This window comes from Ixodes scapularis, unplaced genomic scaffold, assembly GCF_016920785.2.
Source record: "Ixodes scapularis isolate PalLabHiFi unplaced genomic scaffold, ASM1692078v2 PGA_scaffold8__174_contigs__length_109621045, whole genome shotgun sequence".
NCBI classification, from domain to species: Eukaryota; Metazoa; Arthropoda; class Arachnida; order Ixodida; family Ixodidae; genus Ixodes; species Ixodes scapularis.
This window is the reverse complement of record NW_024609883.1, coordinates 25,343,984-25,366,422: the sequence shown is the minus strand read 5'-3', so window position 1 is coordinate 25,366,422 and position 22,439 is coordinate 25,343,984. Positions and strand designations below refer to the sequence as shown.

Below are 22,439 nucleotides of genomic sequence, written 5' to 3'. Positions count from 1 at the left end.
TCCAACATATTCATTATTTTATCGTTTATTGTCTGCAGAAACTAAATCTACCGAGTCTCAATTAGCAAGTGATGACGTGCGGTACTGAACGCAAACGAGCTGCTATGCTAAGCGTAAAGTTACTTTGTATTAGCATGTTATTTTCTCACAAAATTAAGGCCCTTCTTAAAAACATAACGAAACTTCAGAACGCAAATGCGCCAAAAAATAGCTGACCATGCAACTGTTCTTCTGGCAAGTTGACAAAAGTAATTAAAGCGGCTGTAATGATTCTTATATAACAGAGAATTAAATGTTAAATAGAAGACGAAAGTGCTCTAACACGAGCTGTGAATTTGTGGCAAAAGTGACAGTTTTGGATAATAAAATATTCTTATATTGTAAGAAACGGCAAGAGGTGATACTTTTTTGTTTCATTTACTTTAATACTGTGGACCTTAAACTGCCACGTTGAGCTTTAGATAAGGGCGCCGTACAATCATTACTAGTACACATGCCATAGAAATTAGGAAAAACACACAAAAAGAAATATCCAAGAGAAGTAAATAATGATTCGTAATAGGGGGTAAGTCCCTCCCGGAATTTTGAAATAATAGGTATGGCTACTATAGAGTCTGGTGGTTTGTTCCAATGGTTGATGTGCAGTTGCAGGGGAGATCATTTAAAGCGATTAGTATAAGGAGTACATAGAAGTAGTTCACTATAATTATACAAGCGACGGAATATGTGAGCTGCGGGCTGTAGTATAAGTTGTTTTGTAAAGGAAGGTTGTGGTAAAACTTTAAAAAAATGATGTCGTGTGGATATTTATACAGCGTGTAGTTGGTCAGCCATTTCAAAGTTGCGACGAGTCACTCGCTGTGTGGTAAAACTTCTCTGACATGGTTAGGGCAGGTTGCAATTGCGCTTTTTCTCGAAGGGAGAGGACAAATTGTATTTTGAATGGGGTGGCACTCGCTACAAAACTACAATTGCGGGGAAAAAAAAACTTCCGACACGATATTGGTTTGCATCTAATATGTCTCCTAGAAATACCTGGTGAGGATTCCAAACGAATGAGGAGTATACGAGCTGAGGTCGGACGAGTGAGGTGTATGCTAGAAGTTTTGTTTCTTCGGAAAAAAGGAAAATATTACATGGGAGATAGCCAAGTGTCCGATTAGCTTTACTACTAATGAGGTATATGATATTTTCATAAAAGCTTGATTGATTCATAAAAGTCACGTAACATCATATACAACCGATTTTTATTTATAGATGAGTGTGTCACTCTCTGAGCAGGCATTGTCGATGCATGTGTCTCCACGTAAGTTGCAAGGTACATAAAAATACATTTGCGTCGCATAAGTTGCCGCAGCTATTGCACCGGCTGTACTGTAGATTCACATATGACTGCTCATTTTTATCCCCCTATTTCAAGTTATAACATAGTGTTGTTGCATATATTTTTGTTGAATGGCTGTGCTACGATCCTGAACTCGAAATTAAGTTGTGTCTGGATTGCAATAAAGCCCATAATTTAAAGAAGCGTTGTGGCTAAATGGGCAGAAAATGGGCAGAAAATTGGCAGAAAAAAAAATACAAATACAAAATATTCATTTGTATCAATATCTTACTTGCTGACAATTAGTAATGATATAAAAATCATAATAATTTCTTCAATTGCTTCTGCTACCCCCTACACAAAAAATTATTTAGTTTCTACAAAAAAAAAATTGGTTTGGAGATACACATTGATGCTTATTTTCAGAATTAAATCGGTAGCAAACTTTGTTGTGACTAAGTTCTCGTTTCAACTTCGTTTCAATTGCATCAACGAAAATAAAAAAAAAGAAGCGACATGAATAAAGACAAGACTGGCAGAGATGCTCGCCTAAGGAAGTCACATTTTGTGTTAGTGTGGAATCAAATAAACGTGCCAAGTAAACTTACCATAATCTTGACAATGACCGAGTCCATACTAATCATGTCCTGGAATATAGATCTACGGGGAAATAGACGAACAGAAAATGAAAATAAAAGAGCTGCAATCCAGTTTTTGTATTATTACACAAAAATGTACAGCCAAATTGTAAATTGCTGAGCTAATTTGTGATTGATCAACATTATGAAAACAGCGCAAATTGATGAAACAAAGTTAAGCGGAACTACACAAGAGAGGCTTTTCCAGTGTGGTTCTCTTTGACTATGTCCCGTCTAATTCCGCTGTTTTTATTACGTGGACACAAACAAAGGCATGCGTGGTACCTAACAACAGCCAACAGAAAGCTGTGGAGCTTCCTCTGCCGGGCCATGATGGAATACATCTGAAATATGAAAAGCACCGCGGTAAATACGGACCCCTCTTCGCTCTAGGTGGATTGGCAAATTTTGCCTACCTCAGCGTAGTGCAGGGCGATTCCGCCCCAGACGAGGTAGCTATTTACAATCTAGAAACAAAATATAACGACATGTTAAACAAATATTCAAAAATCTAGACCGAATGTTGATACGATTTTTTTTTTAAAATCCTAAAGCAGGATACAAGACACTGCTCCCTACCTCTTCGTCTTCTTCGTAAAACATGGGGGAACCGATTCTTCTGTACAGCTCCAGCACCCCTGTAGCAACGACATGAAGTGAAAATATGCGAATAAATTCTAAACTTTTTTTTTTTTTTTTATGCAGACAAGTTTTATTTTATAATAAAAAGACCGAGATTGGGAATAACAACAAAACAGACAAGCAGAAACACAGTCTCAAAACACAGCTCTGTGTTTTGAGGCTGTGCGTGCTTGTCCGTTTTGTTACCATTCCCTGCATCTGTTTTTCTTTTTATTATGAGTGTATTTACTAGCTGGCCTACGTATTTTCACTTTCTAGATTCAGGTAACATTTATTCACACTGTCGTGCAGGAATATGAGTCGCGAAAGAACTAATGCGATATGTTTAAGTTTTACAGCGGTATGACGCAAGCACCTTTATTTATGCAATAGCTCGTAGGGCGATTTTGTTTGTATTGGAACAGAATTTATGAGTTTTCTTAAACTCTTCTTGCTTCTTTTCGGAAAATGCCGGTAACCCCAAAGATTAACCCACCAGCCGGTTTTATTAAAATAGGGGAAACTTAAATACCTTGGATTGTGGTGATTATCTATAAGAACAACACGGGAAGGACGACTTCATGTAGATTTTTACTTTCTGTTAAGCCGAAACTGTGCCTGCAAAGAATTGTACACAATGCTGCTACTGTTTTAATTAAATTACACACTCTCCTTTTCTTCTCCACTGGTACAAGGACTGTTACAACTTATTATATGGAAGCGGGCGTCCCGACAAAAGAGCAAGTAGGCCGGATACCGAGGGAGGTAATGCAAGTGAGGATGATCAATAAGTGGTCATAAATGGACGAAGCCGGATATGTGAATACCTGTCACTAAACGTTCTTGCTGACCTTATTAATCCAAACGACTAGTGAGCCGTTCTTACAACATGCTGCCGAACCCCTGGAGAAGCTTTTGCCGCCTGCATGACCGAGAAGCAACGCTTATTCTTGCTTCTAGAAGATTCGTGTTTATTCTTACCGCGAGTGTAAAAGACGAGGTTAGAATTACCTTGCCTAGTAAGTATTGCCCTAGCTCAACCCAGGGATCCTGGGTTCGAGCCCCACCCCTGCCCGTTTCGATCTGGATGAGCATCGTACCGGCGTGCGGTCGTGTATCACTACTGCGTGATGCACGTTAAAGACCCCAGGCTAGCGGCTGTACCGCACTGGCTAAATTTCTCATCTACAGCTGGGAGACTCGTCGCCCCTGTGAGGCAGACCAAGTTCTAGGCTGTATAAACACACACAAAACCCAATTTTTTTTTGCCCTAGCTCACTCCCAAACTTTCTAGGTCGAATTTTCGAGAAACAAAGTAATGTAGATACCGAGCCGAGCGCGGTCTTGCGGACGCATTCACTCTCGCGCTAGACAGCTGTCATACTGACGCACCGTCGCTCGCTTCGCTGCCACCGCCGCCGACGCTCGCTGCTGCTTTCTCGACGCTTGTTCTTTCTTATGTTTCCGTCTCAAATTCGCCGATTAAACCCTTATATTCAGATCATTATTCATCGTCTCTTCATCTTCATCCTTGATATTTCTGGTGGAGGTGCGGGGTAACTTTCATGTCTGTTCCTCATACACTTCGAAGAAGCCGCTGCACCGGATCGATTTTAAGCCCCGGAGAACATTCTTCTGTGAGGTTAGACGAAACCCGAGCAAGCCTTAAGGTCAGCCGCCAGGATTTTGTGTATTGGTGAAACATCCAAGGAAGAAGTCGATGAACCTGGAGATGTTTTCCTAGGGCCAGCCGACCGAGAGCCCTGCTTCTGCTTCCCACATCGTGTTCCTGCCCGTCGCACCTCATACGCTGACACCCTTCTACGGCGAAGTTTAAGATGCCGACGACTGGATGCAGCAGTACGAGCGAGTTGCCCGACACAGTGGGTGGACGCCTGAGCAATGCCTGCAGAAAGTCTACGTCTCCCTCGGGGAAACAACGCGTACTTGGTATGATAACCACGAGGCGGCGATCACCATTTGGGAAGCATACAAGGAGGAGCTTCGTCAAGTGTTTGCAACCCAGCAGTGACGAGAGCGCGGTAAGGAGCTGCTCCAGGCAAGGGTTCAAGGCCCCAACGAGAGCATCGTCAGCTTTGTCGAGGACGTGCTTCGACTCAACAGCCGGGCGGATCCCGAAGCTTCTGAAGCAAAGGAACTGAGGATCCTCATGCGGCGGGGTCAAAGACAACATCATAGGGGAACTTGAGCGCAGTCCACCTCCGACCGTCGAGCAATTTATGACGCAGGGCACGGACATCGAACATGCCCTTCAGACACGAGACTCGCGCTAGCAGCGGCTACCTGGGGTCGCTGTATCCTCGTCCTCAAGCTGCTACGTTCGCTCCAATTCATCGTACCTGCGGGAAATTATCAGGGACGTCGTCCGGGAGGAGCTCCGAAAGCTGGTCCCTGTTGGTGAGCGCCCGGCCCCGCTTTCAGTCGCTGAGATCGTACGCGACGAGGTCCAACGGGCCTTGCTGCCTGAGACTCCCATCAAAAGTGACCGCCTCGGAGGAGCAGACATTGACCTACGCCGCCATGACCCTACCACCGACACCTGTTGCCCGTCAGTACCCTGCACTTTACCGACGCGACATGCCTCTACCCCAGAACGCTCGACGCCAAAGAAGACGGACGTCTGGAGAACGCTTGACCGACGTCCGCTATGCTACCACTGGGGGAAGCCTACCACATTTATCGCCGATTCCCCTACCGGCCACTTGGGCTGCGGGGCTTCCACCCGAACTGCCCGTGCCCATGGTACAGTGAACGCCCACGACATATCAACAAGTATCTTCGCCGTTCACCGTCTCCTGCGCCCGTTTCGCCGTCGGGAAGCTCGCTCGCCTTCACCGCGACGCACTGCATTGACTCTTCGTAGGTCTTGCCGGGAGAGTTTGTCTCCCTGGCTCCCAAGGAAAACTGAGTGTGGCAATACCGGGAGGAGGAATTGCCAAGGACAAACGACGCAAATATCCTCCACGAATGTCGGACCGCTCCTACTCTACCAACGAGACGCATCGAAAGGGCACTCCAGTGACGATGTTAAAGAACTTCAACGAGGTCATCAACGGACATGTCGCGACGCGCTCATCGACATCAGAGCAGCCTATTTCGTTCCGAGTTTGAAGTTCTCTCGCCGCTTTTTGTGCTTGAACTACGAGGTGCATCCCGACGGTTTAATATAAACGGTCATATCGTTTAATTTTTTTAATTTGTTTAATGTTGCATCGGGTCGATGCAAATTCAAAGGCGGCGTGCATGACCAAGATGGAGCGCATCAACATACTTCTAGAAGACTCGTGTTTATTCTTACCCCGAGTAAGAGGCCAGAATGATCGCGCCTAGTCAGTCTCCCCTTTGCTCACTCCCGACCTTTCTTTTCTTCGTGTTTGCTTTAGTTCAGACGCAGCTGGCAGAAGCTACCAGGTAATGGGACAAATGAAACAACGTCAAAAGCGCAAGTCAGAAGGCCTTTTTTGTTAATTATTGGTTCAGGGTTGATGGAACACGTAGAGAAACATGACGAACACCATGACGGTGCGCGTTTGAGGCTGTTTGATTTTCCCCATCAACTCGTAGCATCGGCTTCGTCTGGACTTCAGGTAAAACGAGGTATAGGTTGAATTTTCGAAACAGAGTGTGGTAGACAAGGCTTCGATGGCGGTCTTTCCGACTCATTCACTATGCCGCGAGTAAGCTGTCACGACGCACCGCCGATCGCTGCTGGTTTCTCCATGTTTGTTCTTCCTTTTGTTTCTGGCCCAAGTTCGCCGATTAAACTTTTATCTTGGGTTCATTATTCATCGTCTCTTAGCCTCCATCCCTGAAACTATAACGAAGCGGTGAGGATCTGATTCCACAATTCAACGGAGCGTCACACCAGCCAACGTGCCACAAAGCGCCCGGCAACATTAACGAGATGCCAACCAACGCAGCGAACAGCCAAGGCATTCACACCTTCAGCGACGCCGACATTAAACGTCTTCTCCCACAAAAAAAAACTGAATTGCGCAGGTAAGTAACCTTTCTCTTTGATCATCTTCAGAATGCATTGCAAGAAACAACGAAAAGCCAACAACTTAACGAAACCATCGAGAGGTTAACACGCTACGACTGAGAAGTGAAGTACCTGGACGATGCGATTGAACCACTCATACCAACCGAAAAACTCAAAGAATAATTTACCCATGTCATAGATCTTAACTATCGCATCCCGGTGAATATAGGAATGCTGAAGTTCAAAGCGCAGTTAACGAATCAGCGGACGACAAAACCAGAGAATGTCATGACCCAAACTCAATACTTATCAAAACAACACATTCTCTTTTGTACAAACTACAACAGACCACGCCTCCTAAGACCCATTCAGCTTAACGTAACCGCCCGTGCCAGAGATTATGAACCCTAAACTGTCACCGGAGAGTCTACCAACTACGCCGACGACCGTCTCGTCACAGAACATCGTTCAGACCAGCAGGCGAAGAACGGACATCCAGAGACTGGACCTAAAATCTTCACCGATATGTCATTGACTGACTGCCCCGTGCAAGAGACCTCCCCAAAGAGTGCAGTCTAGATAATGATCGAGAAGCAAGTTATAGCTGGTCCAGAGAAAGAATAAAGAATAAGTTGTTATTAAGATCCTCACAAAAAGCACGAAGGCAATGAATTGATAGGACGAAAGAAGCGAGTCAGAAGCAGAACAAAAGAGAGGAAGAAGCGTAAATGTGCCGAGGTACTTAACCACATATATGAACGTAATTTCACACAAAATATTTAATGGAGAAACGAATATTTTAGACAAGTTGGACCAAACAAAAAACGTGGCGCATGACGAAGAGTCAGAATGAATCATTGACAAACGAGAGCTATAAAATGGGAAAATAGCGCATCGCACACTGTGCGCCTTGTCTTCAACCCGTATAGCTCTTCTACGCGATGCTATTCAGTTCACTTGAGGCTCCACTGCAACAACGGGTGGAGGGGTTCCCGGCCAGATCACAGAAAAGTGGTTGCCTATGAATTTCAGGGAAATGGTGGACATGACGTAAAAGAGATCGACATAAATGACAAGAACATTGATCGCCAGGGTATTGATGCCTGCCTCCGAAAAACATAGACGTCGAACAGGATTAGGGAGAGGACAACATTATTTTTCTTTCAACATAAATATCACAACGACACGCTAACTTTCTCTCCTTTTTTTTGTCTATGGAGGGGAAGGGGCTGAAGTTTTTATTATATGTGGGACACAAGTACGGTCTTCAAATGGATGTTATTGTCATGCGATACTTGAACATTAATGTAACTTTGAGCAATACCATCGAGTCGAAATTAAAGTAAAAATTCCCAGTCACCGACGATACAAAAAATTCAGAGTACACCTAAGCACTTCTTATGAGTTTTGAATGCGAAATCATTCTTGGCACCAAGAGGAGCAGAAGCGCCGGCAGCGAGTGCGGCGGTGCGCCGCGCAGACCATCCTGGCTCGCTGCTGACTGTTGCGCCACTAGGTGAGGCAGCGGCGGCAGAGCGAAGTTTGGCGCGGCACATGCTTAAAACACGTGTCCTCACATCATCATCATCGCCCTAGTTGCGGTACCGTTTGACGACGTGAGACCTCAAAGCGCAACAATAGGCGTAACGTTAAACCTAACGTCAGGCCGGCGCATACCCCCGTCCACCCCTCTCGCTGCGACGCCAGCAGTTCGTCTGGCGCCTTAGCAACGATGACGCCGTTGATATGGAGTCATCCGACGCGTCGCAGCGAATGGAAATTTAGGTGCCGTTTTTCGCTGCTACAGACAACGCCGGTTCTGTTTTATGGAGCAGTTAATACTTTCGCATCAGAAAGGGTACCTCTAGAAAAAAAAGATTGATCGCTCGCGGGAAGTCGATGCCACAAAATAAGAAGGGTGCAAGTTAAGTATTTAGGAGTCATGCTTATTAATTAAGGTGTTTTCTTTTGGTTAGGAAAGTTTATCTTTCCAGAGTTGCGTCGGCATTCTGTTTTTTTTGCTTTCTACGTTTGGGTCGGCGGGGCCAGAGCGGCCGCGGTGCGGGAACGGTCCCCCCCGCGGTCGTTAAGAAACGTCTCGGATTTCGGGGGTCTGCTCGGACCGGGACCGAAAGAGCCCGCACTGGAAGATGCTTGTGGCTTATAACCGAATGTGCGTGTTAGCCGAGGGTTTTGCCGCTTAGTGTAAAATTGTCCTTTTTGCCCGATGCAATAACTTAGTGGTTGGCGCCAGTCAGGCTGGGAAAATTGCAGAGAACAATTCTACAAGGAGTTTGGGTTTGGCGGTTAGGACGCCAAAATGACAGCTCGCCGACCATTGGAGAACAGTGTACCACGTGTGAGTGGCGGAATTTGAAGAGATTGGTCGGTTCCTGAGGGGAAAGGAGGCCCCTACGGGCCTACAAAAAGAGCGCGGAGAGGATTTTGAGGGATTCGGACTTTGGATTTGACGGAGAGAAATTGGGGACGGGGGTCGAGACCTTAGACGGGGCAGGATGATTTCCCAAGTTGGGACTTGTAACTAGAGTGTAAATAAATGCACATAGTTCTATTCAAGCAGTGAGTCGACCCGTCACTCAGCGACGTTCGTGCCACCACGCTCCAGACCATCGAAGCGGAACCTGCCTCCCACATCCACCGGGAGGAACAACAAGGACTTTAACTGGCGCAGTCGACAGGATGGTGGCGCGATTTTCGGTGAGACGACGTGGCGGCGACCTGCGGGCAAGTACGTGAGCCTCGGCTCAACGGCGGACCAGGCAGCATCCCTGTGAGAAGCCTCGTGGGCTCCGGCCCTAAGTGACCAGGACGACATCCCCGTGAGAGGTCTTGGCGGGTTTTGACCCGAAGTGGACGAGGCAACATCCCTCTGAGAGGCCTCGTGGGTTTCGACCCGAAGAGAACAAGGCGACATCCTCGTGAGAGGCCTTGTGGGTTTCGACCCGAAGGGGACGAGGCGACATCCCTGTGAGAGGCCTCGTGGGTTTCGACCCGAAGAAAAGGAGCGGACGGACCAACATCTACGCGAGAAGCTTCGTGTGCGGCGGTCCAAAGTGCAGCGACGACGCAGCATCGTCTACGTGAGAGTTTGCGTGGTGTTGCGACCCGAAGAACAGACCAGCCGGGCCCAACCCCAAAACCAACTTCGGCGGGTGACGTCCAGCGACACCGGAGAGTCTTCGCCTCAGGAGCAGCGCACTGACACAGGTGGGACTTATTTCTGTTTCCTCCGGCTTTCGCATGTCAGTGGTGACTCGGTCGATGACCAAGGGGGCTCAGGAAGCGATGAGTGAGAGAGGCGATAAGAGCCCGGCCATGCTGGACGACGTGTATCGGAGGGGGGAGGGAGTAAGAGCGAGAGGGAGCTCAAGCTAAAAATTGTAGCCTTAAAACTGGAACTCCAAATCGCACAAATTAAAGCGAAGGAGGCAGAGGAAAAGTCGTGCCGCGACGGAAAAGACGAGGCCGAAAGAAGCCAGATGTCGAAATACGCAAAGGAGCTGCGCGCAGTGTTAGCTCAGATGCCAGAGGCCGAGTCCATGGTCCCAGGGTGGTTCAAAAACGTAGACACGCTGTTCGCGTCAATGAGCACACCACCGGAAGTACAGGGGGCGATCATACTTCCGTTTTTAACGGAAAGAATGAGGGCTTTCAGCGCGAATCAGTCAGACGGACGGATAATGTCGTGCCTAGAATTGAAAGACAAAATTCTTAGGGAGCTTAACATGACCGCCAACGAATACCGGAGGTTATTCCTCACATCTCAAAAAACGGACGGCGAGTCGTGGGCACAATTTTCCACGAAACTGGAGACATTTTTTTTTTGTACTATATGAACAGTCGCGAAATTCAGACTCTGGATCAGCTGAAGCACCTCATGGTGTCAGATAGGTTGAAGCAAGTCATGCCAGACGAGGTGAGAACCTACGTTCTTCAAAATGAGACGAAAGGGTGGCTTAGGCCAAAAGAGGTGGTTGGGCTGGCAGAGAACTTTGACGAAAGCCGTCGTGGGAGAAAGCCTCAAGGCAGGGAGAAAGCTTCGGACAGCGCAACCGTTCGAGGGCGAGATGGACAGTCGAAGGAGACTGTGCTGACGACGACTGGCGGTGAGGGACGCGTCGCTGACCGAACGAGGGCGATTCGTTGTTTTGGCTGCGGTCCAATGGGACATATCCAGAGAAACTGTCACCAACCACGAAGGCAAGCAGACGAAGGTCAGGGGAACCAAAACAAACATGACCCACGAAAATTGGTAGCCCAGGTGGCGCCTGTGCCAACGGAAACAGCAAAAGCATGCGTCAAAAGGGCCGGTATGAGCCTCAGGTGGGTGGATCTCATAGTGGCAGACAGACCTCTGAAAGCCTGCCTAGATTCCGAGACAGAGATTACGGTGTTGAGATTGGAAACGGTTTCTGCGGCGTGCTTACAACAGCGTAGAGGAACAATCAAGTTGAAAGGAGCGTTCGGAAAGGTGGTAATCGCCGATTTGGCCTACGTGCCACTGAGTTTAGTAGTGGAGGGAGAAAGCACGGCCCCCTATTAAAAATTCTCATTTGTATGAGAAATTTCTGTGTCCAATAAACACATATGAATCATACAAGATATATAAGAACATATAAGAACCGTATGAGAACCATATAAGAGCTTTATAAGAACTATATAAGCTATATGAGAACATACAAGCACCATATAAGAAACTAGTGGGAAGTTTCTTATAAGTTTCTTATGGTGTTCTTATATATCTTATATAAGTCTTATATAGTTCTCATATAATTCTTATATGGTTCTTATATGTCCTTATTTGTTCTTATATATCTTGTATGATTCATATGTGTTTATTGGACATAAGAAATTTCTCATACAAATGATTTTTTTTACTAGGGGGGCCAGCAAGTCCTCACACTGTGTGCAATCACCGACGAACTGTCGGACAGTTTGGGAGCGTTGCTTACGCCAGAGGTGTACAGAGAACTATTGCAAGTTCGATCGGTTCCCGAGAGGGAGGCGGTAAAAATTCAAGTGACGGAAAATGAGATAGACCAGGAATTCCGACACACACCTGAGGACACGCTGGGGGACGAGGTGCTCGAGTGCGAAACCGCGGAAAACGGAGAAAAGACAGACGCGGACGGCGATGACCACGGCGACATCGAGGTCGAGCCGGCGGTCCAGACAGGTAGGGGGCACCCAAAGCCCACCGGAAAAATGGACGACGCCGACGGGTTGCCCGAAATCTTGAATGAGCGGCAGAAGCTTGAAAATCCGGAAGAAGACCGCGAGGACAACGCGTATGGCGAGGACCGCGGCGGCCGTAAGGCGAAGCACGTTCAGAGGAGAGCTGGCGCCGACGAGGCAGATGCACCCGCCGGTGATCCGGTGACGCAAGGAGGCGAAAGCGAGAGCGGGAGCGATGGTGACGGCGGCGACGAGGGGACGAACCCGGTTGGCGACGTCGAGCGCCGGGATCCAGGGAACCCCGGCGCACCGGTCACCGCAGCTCTCGGGATGCAAGGGCCGGCCCAGGCTGGAAGGAAACGGCTGCGCAAGAAGCGCATCGCCAGGTCGGAGTCGGCGGTCATCAAGGACTCCGGATCCGACCCTGCATCGGCTCCGGGCTACGACGAGGATGATCATGCAGAGAACGAGAACGACGGCGAGAGGACGGCGAAGAGAGCCTTGATTCCTCCGATCCAGGCGTCGAGACGAAAGCTCCGACTGCGGAGAGGCGCCGACTTCGGGACCGGGGCCGTGTCGTCGCCGAAGGTCAGGCGGTGGTGCATCGCAGGGCGACGCCCAGGAACAAGGTTGCGTCGCGCTACTCCAGAAGGGGGAGTCTGGACGCAAAGTGCTGCGGGGGCGGCAAACGCCAAATGAACACAAAGGAGACGAGGAAGCCACACCGGTCGGTGCCCAGAACTCGCACGCGTGAACAGCAGACGTCAGGTTTGGGCTCGGGATTGGCGGGTGTTGCGGAGGCGACCGACTGCGAGCCGCCCCAGGTAGTCCTCAGAACGTCTTTAACGGCGACGAGATGGACGACAAAACGGCCACGATTGGGGGGGTAGCTAGCCAGGCTACTAGGCTTTTATTTCACTTTTAGTCTACATTTATGTCACGGCCCCCCTGATTCATTGTTCTTCTGGCCTTCGTTTGGCCCCTCGATATTATATATTCTAAGAAATATATACTTTTTGTGTTCGGTTTTTATTCTCTGCGGGAGAAGTTTGAGTGTCCGCACGTAATTGAAACGTCTTTCGCAGCTTTGGCGTTGGTAAGCATGTCGCGGCTAGACAGACATGGTTAGGGCGTGGTCATTCTGCCACAGTTTTGAGAGCTCCCGCCACTGATTTTGCGGGACCCTGGAATCTACAGGAGTGGGTCCAACTTGTGTGTGATCGTGGGTGGCAGTTTGACTTTGAACATTACAGCTATCACGAAATTTTTTCTTTTGTGTGCCCATTCTGGTGTGTGTTGGACGTTTTGCCTGCGGCAGCCGTTTTAGTGTTTCTGGTTTTGGAATTGTAATCATTTTCTTATTTTTTTATCGGTGCCGTTTGATTTTGCTGACATTTACGGACGAGCAGTTGGTGAACTTTTAGAGCGTAATGTTGACATTGTTGCTTTTGGTTAACTTTGGGACAAGCGGTCGGTTCGAATATTTGCCAGTGCGATTTTCGGGGAAGGAATTTTTGTTGCGCTTACATCAAGTGTCAACGCAACAGTCTTGGTGGGGAGGAGTTAAGTATTTATGAGTCATGCTTATTAATTAAGGTGTTTTCTTTTGGTTAGGAAAGTTTATCTTTCCAGAGTTGCGTCGGCATTGTGTTTTTTTTTTGGCTTTCTACGTTTGGGTCGGCGGGGCCAGAGCGGCCGCGGTGCGGGAACGGTCCCCCCCGCGGTCGTTAAAGGGGCAGTGCAACGATTTTCAGACTTTGGCCAGTTAAGTGCGGAAGCTACTCTGCGTCACCTATGGAACGAAAAACCGAAAGCCGCATTCATTTGCGAGCGCTAGTTCTTATTTAAAAAAATGAAACAAATCGAAGGTCGAAGTGCCTCTCAACTCTCCACGCCGACCTTCGAGTGACGTCTCTGGGGGTTCACGTGGTTTCCCCTTGGGCCCTCTCTTCAGAGACCCCAGCCGCTTCCTCCGCGATTGTCGACTTTCAAAGGATTAGCCTCGTCGAAGGTCGCGGCGAGCGATGGACACAAATGACGGTTCTCTATGGGGCTGACGGCGAGTGTAGCAGCGGAGGGGGACAGGGTTTGTTGACTTCCGCGTATCCCCCAGAGACGCCGTCATTTTAGTTCCCGTAGCCGCCACCGGCGGCTGCAGATCGGCAAAAAATTCGTTTTTTGCCTTGCGATTACGCAGCAGAATAGCCGTTTTTTTGGGAAAGGTGACGCGTTTTTGGTCACTTGGGCTTGTATGAACAATATAAAAAATGCAAACTGGCAATTCTTTCAACATTAAAACCGTTGCACTGCCCCTAAACGTCTCGGATTTCGGGGGTCTGCTCGGACCGGGACCGAAAGAGCCCGCGCTGGAAGATGCTTGTGGCTTATAACCGAATGTGCGTGTATGCAGAGGGCTTTGCCGCTTAGTGTAAAATTGTCCTTTTTGCCCGATGCAATAACTTAGCGGTTGGCGCCAGTCAGGCTGGGAAAATTGCAGAGAACAACTCTACAAGGAGTTTGGGTTTGGCGGTTAGGACGCCAAAATGACAGCTCGCCGACCATTGGAGAACAGTGTACCACGTGTGAGTGGCGGAATTTGAAGAGATTGGTCGGTTCCTGAGGGGAAACGAGGCCCCTACGGGCCTACAAAAGGAGCGCGGAGAAGATTTTGGGGGATTCGGACTTTGGCTTTGACGGAGAGAAATTGGGGACGGGGGTCGAGACCTTAGACGGGGCAGGATGATTTCCCAAGTTGGGACTTGTAACTAGAGTGTAAATAAATGCACATAGTTCTCTTCAAGCAGTGAGTCGACCCGTCACTCAGCGACGTTCGTGCCGCCACGCTCCAGACCATCGAAGCGGAACCTGCCTCCCACATCCACCGGGAGGAACAAGGACTTCAACTGTGCATTCAAGTAAATAATAAAATAAAAATAACTATTTTATCGTTAGGCCGGTGAGAGGGCAACATTTAATTGCAGCTAGAAGTGCAGTGTCTGGGGTAAACTCCTGAAACCAGTTGAAGATGCATTTACTAGTTCTTGAATACAAAGTTCAGTTACGCTATTTCCGATTTCAAAGATGTGCACTTAATACCCATTCCTCTGTTGCATAATTCCGCCGCCTCACTCAGTCAAGTGGAATTATTGATTGTTTGCTCTCAAGCTCCGTATTTCAATATCTTAAAAGCGAAACACATTATTCACAAAGATAAAGCAATTTCAAATTTTATTCATATTGTTTCAAAATAGGAAAAACCGACCTAACAAGCCCGCTGCAATTCAGACAAAAACAAGTAAAACTATACTGCGTGAAACTCGGTAATACGCGTATCTAAACAGAAAAACTAGTTACTTTTATAGGTGTAACGCATAACTCACTTCCATTTGCAGCTTTCCGCCTCTCGTGGTTGTTTTGTCTAATTCGTAACGTCATGAGCAAGTAATTCTAAATATTTCGTTTGACAACTTGCAAAATGGTGGATTAATTAGTGCCTTTTATCTTTCATTGCCCCCTGACCCACGAAATTATTTCGTGGTACTCGTGGATATTTCTGCCCATTGGAATTTCCCCCTTTCAATTACACTTTGCCCTTATGATATCATCGTTTATTAATTTCAACGCCCTTAATCGGAAGATTGTTATCGTTAGTTGTCGACAGTTTTGTTTCTCTCCGGAGTGGCATGAAAGCCACAGCTTCTTAGTCCTCACCGGTCAGTTCCCCGTCGGGCTGAAGGAGCGGGTGGGCGAGAGTGAAAGCCATCTCGGTGTCGTCCGCGCTGGCGATGTCGGGGTACCTGGGGTCCTGCGAGCGACCGGAGCAGGTATCGTCACTTATTGGTAGGGTCCCGTGTTTTCGGAGATATCCGAAAAACACCCACCACTAAAAATTTTCGAAATTGGAATTTAACCGCTAAACTCCGAAATTTCCTGCAGCAATAAGACCCCGAAAAATGGCCTTACCGCTTATCTCGTCAAGTTAAATTTAGGGCAATAGGTTAATGTACTTTCAGGTCACGACAAAAAAAAAAAGTTTTGGATTTTTAGTTTGGGCAACACTAGTTGTGCTTCTTAGAGGAAGGAGGGGTTGTGTTTTTGTAAAAGTAACGCTACAAATAGGATTCCGTGTTTCCGGCGTTTATTAATGCGAAAGTATTAACTGTCCCGTGGCGCGAAGCGTGTAGTCCGTAGCAGCGAGTTGGTGGATAGACACTCATTGGTTGGCGCGTGGCATAGTTCCAAGGAACGCCACCCCACTGTCATGGCGGAGCGGCCCGGCCGCCGGTAATAGAAAGAGGGTGGCAGGGCTCTGCAAAGCAGCCGGCCGCAGAGCCCGGCCGGGTAGCATCCGCGCAGGTCACTCGTCTGGACTCAGCGCGGCGCGCAGCTTGGAGGAATACGCTACGTATGAGAATGCTTTCGCATTCCGGCACATTAGCAATCGTAAGTGTCATTATAGTTTTTTTAATTGGGAGGGTGTTTACTGGGGTTTATTTATGTTAGATTCCCGATTCTCCGAAAGTCAGTATTTCATTTTACTCTGTTGTCATGTTTTCAACATAAAATAAAAGGTGTCCGCACAAAAACGTACGCTAAATTTATTTTAAAAAATCAGCTGTATCGAAATATATTTCTGCAGCTGCTCTTCGCGTTGGTGCCCTTGAGATTACCAATACCAACTGTCCCACTACAAATCCTGAAAACAAGTTACTTCAACAAACGTCGCTATTTTGAAATAGCCATACACACATAAAGACACCCTATGAAATCTAACAGGTTTCCATCTTAACAGCTTTCCATCTTCCACTGTTACAAAGACACAACGCCTACCCCCTATAAGAAGCACAAATAGCATGGTCCAAACCGCAAATTGCAATAGTGGCTTTTGTCGTGGTTCAGGTGTGCATTCGCCCATCGCACGAAACAAACATCGACCAAATAAACGCGAAACTTCCTTTTCTCAACAGTCCAAAATTAGAGAAAAAGAAAAAAAAAAGGTAAATTGTCTTTTTCTCATAACCACTAGCCTTGTTATCTGACAAGCGTTATTCGTAAACTACAATTGTTTTGCTGTGTGTAAGTGTTTTTTTCTTTTTTTTGCCGTTGTGATTTTGAACTTTTGCGTTTTTCGGATAAATTCGAATTGGCGAAATTTTTACCGGCGAGTATCTTTCGGCGTTTATGGGATTTTCCCGAAAACCTGGAGCCCTAGCTATGAAACACATGGGGATTTCATAAAGGGGGAAGACAGGGGTTTGGGGGGGGGGGGGGGGGGGGGGAGTTGAAGCTTCTCTAATACATGCTTTGCACCTCCACCTCGCGCGGCCACGGGGTAGGTTGATGGAATAAAATTGGATGAACACGAGCTTTCCACCGACTATACCTCTAGGAGTTAATTAGATTTAGTGTATCGATATTAACGGAGCAACACTGGCGTGCAACTTACACGGTGGGAATAAATTAGTATTGCTAATAAAAAGGTGCATCAACGAAAAATCCAGGTGAAGCAATATTAACAAATACAAGCCCGCTTCTTTTTGATATATCCCACCTATACACCTTGATATAATTTATTTTTATATTTTCAGCAGGGAACACCCTGAATTTAAATTCGGAATTTAAAAACAAAATTGGAAATAGACGAAAAATGAACATTGATAAACTCCGAATTTTCAGCGAAAAACCTCACGAACAGCGAATGCCTCGAGAATAATGCACAGAATTAGTCACGAAGAACTTAAATGCAAGCAAGTTTAGATTTCAAAATACGCTTTCACGGGAGTGTTCTACGAGGGTCGCATGCGGGTCCAGCGACTACCTGTTAGGATTTTCTCAACAGCGAAAATAGGACGAACTAGCAAGGATCGCTCTATTAGCGGCGGAAGGCGGGCACCTTGGTTCCGTAGGCTATCCTCAGGGGCTCCCTGGTCCTGGCCACCCGTGCGGCGAGGCTGGTTCGAGCGCCGGCGTCCGGGCCTTGCTTGCAGCTGCAACCACAAGGCAGCCGAGCGTGACCAAGAGGAACGCCGACACCGCGGTGCTCGCATGCTCACGGGCAGCCGCCTTCCGTGCAGTGGATACTGTGCAACTCCTGCGGGAAACGGGCACACGTCAGCCAGCGAGAAGTGGGTGGCTCGGCCTCGGCACACCCAGAAAGCGGACGACCACATCAGTGAAAACACAAGACGCGACCTATTTCTGATGTAAAGGAAGAGGACATTTTTTCAAGATACGGAGTAAAGGGTGAGGGCTCAGGCGCCTAGAATTGTGAAAGCCGGTGTATTTCGTCGTCATCCCAGTAGGATCGAACACAAACCCGGACAGGGGTGCTGCATTTGGCTGAGTCTGGTGTCACTGTGACGGAAGACGCTCGGGCCCAATTGCTCAGTTGGCGCCCATTCTCAGAAAAAAGGGGTACAGACTTACACTCCTCCTTTATTACAATACGCCCCAAGACTTCAGTTTGACGTAGAGCGCACCGACGTCGAATTGACCGTACCACCTTTCACGAGCGGCTCGGTAGCCAAGTGGTATAACTTAATAAAAAAGCTAATAAACGTGTTATTACTACACAAAACAAGCATGCATGATTGGCTTTACTTGTTCTGGCTTTTCTGCAAAACCTCAGTGTTGTTTTTTTGTTGTTTGTTATACGTACTTTAGGGGTTTAATAAGTTATATCGCACCGTTATCACGCGCTTCATAAAAGTTGGGTCCGTCAGTTCGACGTCGGTGCGCTGTACGTTGAACTGAACTTTTGGGGTTTCTGATATGATACAAATTGTGTAATACAGCACCCTTTTTCAGAGAGCATTCGATCACCTTAATTGGAGCTAAAGGACGCTGTTCATATGCTTTCATTATTCTAGGTGTTCTTGGCTGAGTCAACACTCCCTAGATGAAAACGCCGTTCTGCCAGGCTCTCTATGTCATCTACAAAGTGTCCTCCCCCCTCCCCGAAGAAACATATCTACGGGGTCTTGTGTTTAACGTAAAAAGTGAACTACGCGTCGCCGAACGTTCGCTATCCGTTCAAAGCTATCGCTACCGCTCCGAACCAGATGTCAAAGTTTATGAACAATCTATTACTTATTCAAAAGTTGCGTGATTTTTTTAGTGTTTCAATGGGAAAACTGGCAGCCGACAGCGCTCTGAAATACATGGAGCTAAATAGAGCCAGTCGCCACAATCGGATAAAAACGAGCCCCATTTTTTTAATTGAGATTTTCAGAACACCATTTGTAACGTTTAAATGAGATAAGGGTTATTTTTGAAACTTCGGTATCGGGTTGTGACCGCTAGCGCTACACTTTGACGGAGAGAGAGGGTTCGGCGATGCGACCTTAATTTTTGCGGTGGAAAAAGCTGTACATTTTCTTGGGGCCAGGCTGCACTACAACCCAGCGGGGATTGGAGCGAGTGCTGCATCAGGGTTGTGGCTCGTGTTCCATGAGCGACGCAGCGCCCCAGTCCAATCCCCCGCTGGCCTCTGCTGAGTGACATCAGGGTCTAAGGCCTTGTTATCTACAAGGCCTTAACTTACGGAACACTACGTACAGAATAAAAAAATACGCAACAAACCGGAGATCTCGGTGTTTAGCTTATTTGTACTTGTCACTGTGCGTCAGAATTAGCGTGAAGAATACAATAATGTTTTTAGATTATTTACTAATCGAGATAAGTGTCGAATTCTACATTTTATTAGGAATGTTAGTTCGCAACGTGAGCTTATTTCAGTACACTAGTAGATTTTGATTTGGTCTTCCGGTTATTAGCAATGAAGCAAAAAAAAATTAACGTGTAATGCTTGTGTTCGTGCTAAATATGTCGCGTTCTGCCTATGCTTTTACGTCGAGCCACGTGTCTGAGACGCTAATATAATAACAGAAGTAACTTTATTTTACATCAAATATGATAGGTGGCCGAAAGAAAGAAGGTGCAGTGTGAGGATTGACAAGCCCTCGGTCAACTAAAAGAATCAACAGCAAGAGAAGGATGCGGACATAAGAAACAACATACACGCTATAACGAGCTAAGGTTAAAAAGTCGCCCTAGCAAAACTCACAGATCTGAATCAAAATGGCATACTTTACAATATAATATTATAAAATAAAACTTCACGTCTGTGAATCTTAGACCGTCTAGATCAACACCATTTATAGAGAGCTTATTTAATAAATCTGGTAGTGTCACGTTTAGGATTTCAGAAGCATAATTTGTTCCCCGAGTGACCATCCCCAAATCCTCTGCCCCAGAGGTAGGGTAGGCTTGTGTGTTTTCCTTCAACGACGCGGGGGTTTACAAAACAATTTTCATACTATGTTTTCCTTTTAAATCTAATAGAGAGCCATTATAGATATAAATATACATAATGCATATGTGAAACTCCTTAAATAGGTCAGAAGTAGACAAGTTATGTGGTACGTTATATATGCCTCTTGATACTTTGTAGCTATATTGCTGAGAATATTCAGGTAGCGCCCAAATTTTAGCCAGGAAATCCACCGCACTTCATGTGAGATTAAAGAAAGGTTTTCTCGGGAAATATGCACAACGCTTCTTGAAAAGTGAAAAAAAGGTCCAGCTGAAGTAGATAAACAAACCGCGTTGTATCATATGTCTGAGGTTGATTCCAAAAACATTAGATACTTGCTGAGTAATACCTTGTATGACGATGCTACTTGTACGTCGAAAAACACTTAACTATTTTGCCTTTGTTTGGGAGACAAGCCCGCTAGTTAAGACGCGCACATGTGGTTGGCAGAGCAGGTGGCTGACAGTCGGCCAGTGGAACACTTCGAGAGTAGCGGGAGCATGTGTGCAAAGGGCAGCTAATTTGTCGTTGTCAAACACAGCGAAAGGCATCGCGACTGTTTGTCCGCTTCTCTTCCTCCTGTCAGTGACGTTAATTGTAATTCTTCACAACGAAATTTAATCAAAGCAATGACCAACCAACCAGCCGAATTGCAAGCACTGTTAGGGCAGCTCTACCCTTTCCACTTTTGCTACATACTGCACAATGCCACGTACCCAAAGTCTGGGTTAACTTCAATCTGACTGCAATTGTGCGCCCCAATAAAATTCAGCTGTGGATACCAGGTATTTAGAGACGTTAGAAAAGATCGAGGTACACCTAATCATTTCTTATGAGTTGTGAATGCGAAAGATGCATGTCATTTATTCGCTCCCTTATTTCTTCTGCGGCGTATTTGCGTCGGCGGCCGAGCGCGCGCTCTCGTCGCCGCTCTGACCTTGGACGCTTCGTGTTACCGGCGTGCTGGCGGTGCGGACACACAGCGGCATCGGGTGGCGGTCGTTGAAACTGACGCCCAGCTGCCAATTTGAGCCTCGTTCCTTGAAACAACGACGCGCGCCAACAAATGGGACCGAAGCCGAAATCAATCAAATTTCGGCTTCACTCCGCTCCTTTGGGATCGGGGAAACTAGGTGCCGTTTCGCTGTACGGTGTGAGTGTACCTTTGCAGTTGTGCGCTGTAGTGTGTGTTAATACAAGTAACCAACTCGCCCAAGCTGCTACGTTAATAAACTGTGCATATGCTCGTTTCACTTACAAAATGCCGGAGCGCCTATGACTAGGACTCTATACGGTTTCCGTTTACCACTATTTCGCACTCGTGAAACAAGCTCCTGGAAATTAAAGAAAGAGAGGCGAAGTTCTATTAAGCCGCGAACTAGGAAGCAAGGAGCTTGCGCTTGCAGCCTTTCCGATATGTTAGGGAGAGAAGCAGTATAAATGCCCGACGATGACGAAAAACACAGAGTAAAACTCTGATGTGATAAGTCTGGTGCAGGGTTGTAAAAGTTACTTCAAAAATGTACCTAAGATACAGTTACAGTTACTCATACGAAAAGGTATCTAGGTACGTACCTAGTTACTCGCTTAAAAATGTACCCGGGTACCGGTACAGTTACTTCAAAGATACTTTATTTATTTCCCCTAAATTTGTCAGAATGTATAGGAAGTAAAGATTGGTATACTAAGTATACACACAAGAACCAGTTCGATGAATGTGCTTTATTGGTGTCAACGCCATGTCCACATCGGCGTTGAGTCCTTACGTGCCTTGTCCCCACGCTCCAATTGGTTCACCGAGGCCACAGCTTCCACTATTTACCCTGTCACGCCGAAACCGCCGAAACTCGCTTGTTGACGTTCTTGAACTCAGAGCCGGTGCTGACGTCGACGGGCCCAGAAGACGCCGGCCGCATAAGAAACGCATGAGTCGAGGGCGTATGTAGTGTACCTAACCTTCGCGACGAAGAGCAAAAAGCTTCAAGCTTACTCGTTTTTTTTTTTTTTTGTTTTTTTTTTTGTTTTCGTTAGCGGGGAGAAAAATAATATTTTTTTTTTCTTTCGGAACTTTTTTCAGTTTTGATAACTGCAAAATTTGAGTCAGATCTATTGAGTGGAAATTGTATTTTATACGCGGTGTTACATTTCTTTACGATTCTAATTCTGATTTATTTTCAATTATGTCTTCTACTGTATTTCTGGCAGAAGAGAGTCACCACCAGGTCAAGATACAGGCAACAGAAACTGAGCACATCTTTCAAGTTATCTACCTCTTTCATTCTATAGCTGTCAGAGGCGCTTCAAACATGCAAAGAAGTCGATTTCGGTTTGTGATAAAGGAAA

General features: G+C 46.7%; 1 protein-coding gene across 3 annotated transcripts in view; it reads right to left on the bottom strand.

The window, feature by feature from the left end:
- LOC8038857 (probable 3',5'-cyclic phosphodiesterase pde-5) overlaps window positions 1-22,439 on the bottom strand; it is a 263,816-nt gene that overhangs the window by 46,400 nt on the left and 194,977 nt on the right. For all 3 annotated transcript variants that reach the window (XM_040213028.2, XM_040213026.2, XM_040213027.3), the window contains exons 6-12: window positions 17,836-17,873; window positions 17,676-17,769; window positions 15,494-15,587; window positions 2,542-2,600; window positions 2,379-2,429; window positions 2,248-2,306; window positions 1,933-1,984 (exon numbers count right to left, since the gene is read on the bottom strand). In XM_040213028.2, the coding sequence (XP_040068962.1) occupies window positions 1,933-1,984; window positions 2,248-2,306; window positions 2,379-2,429; window positions 2,542-2,600; window positions 15,494-15,587; window positions 17,676-17,769; window positions 17,836-17,873 (447 nt within the window). The remainder of the gene's footprint in view (window positions 1-1,932; window positions 1,985-2,247; window positions 2,307-2,378; window positions 2,430-2,541; window positions 2,601-15,493; window positions 15,588-17,675; window positions 17,770-17,835; window positions 17,874-22,439) is intronic.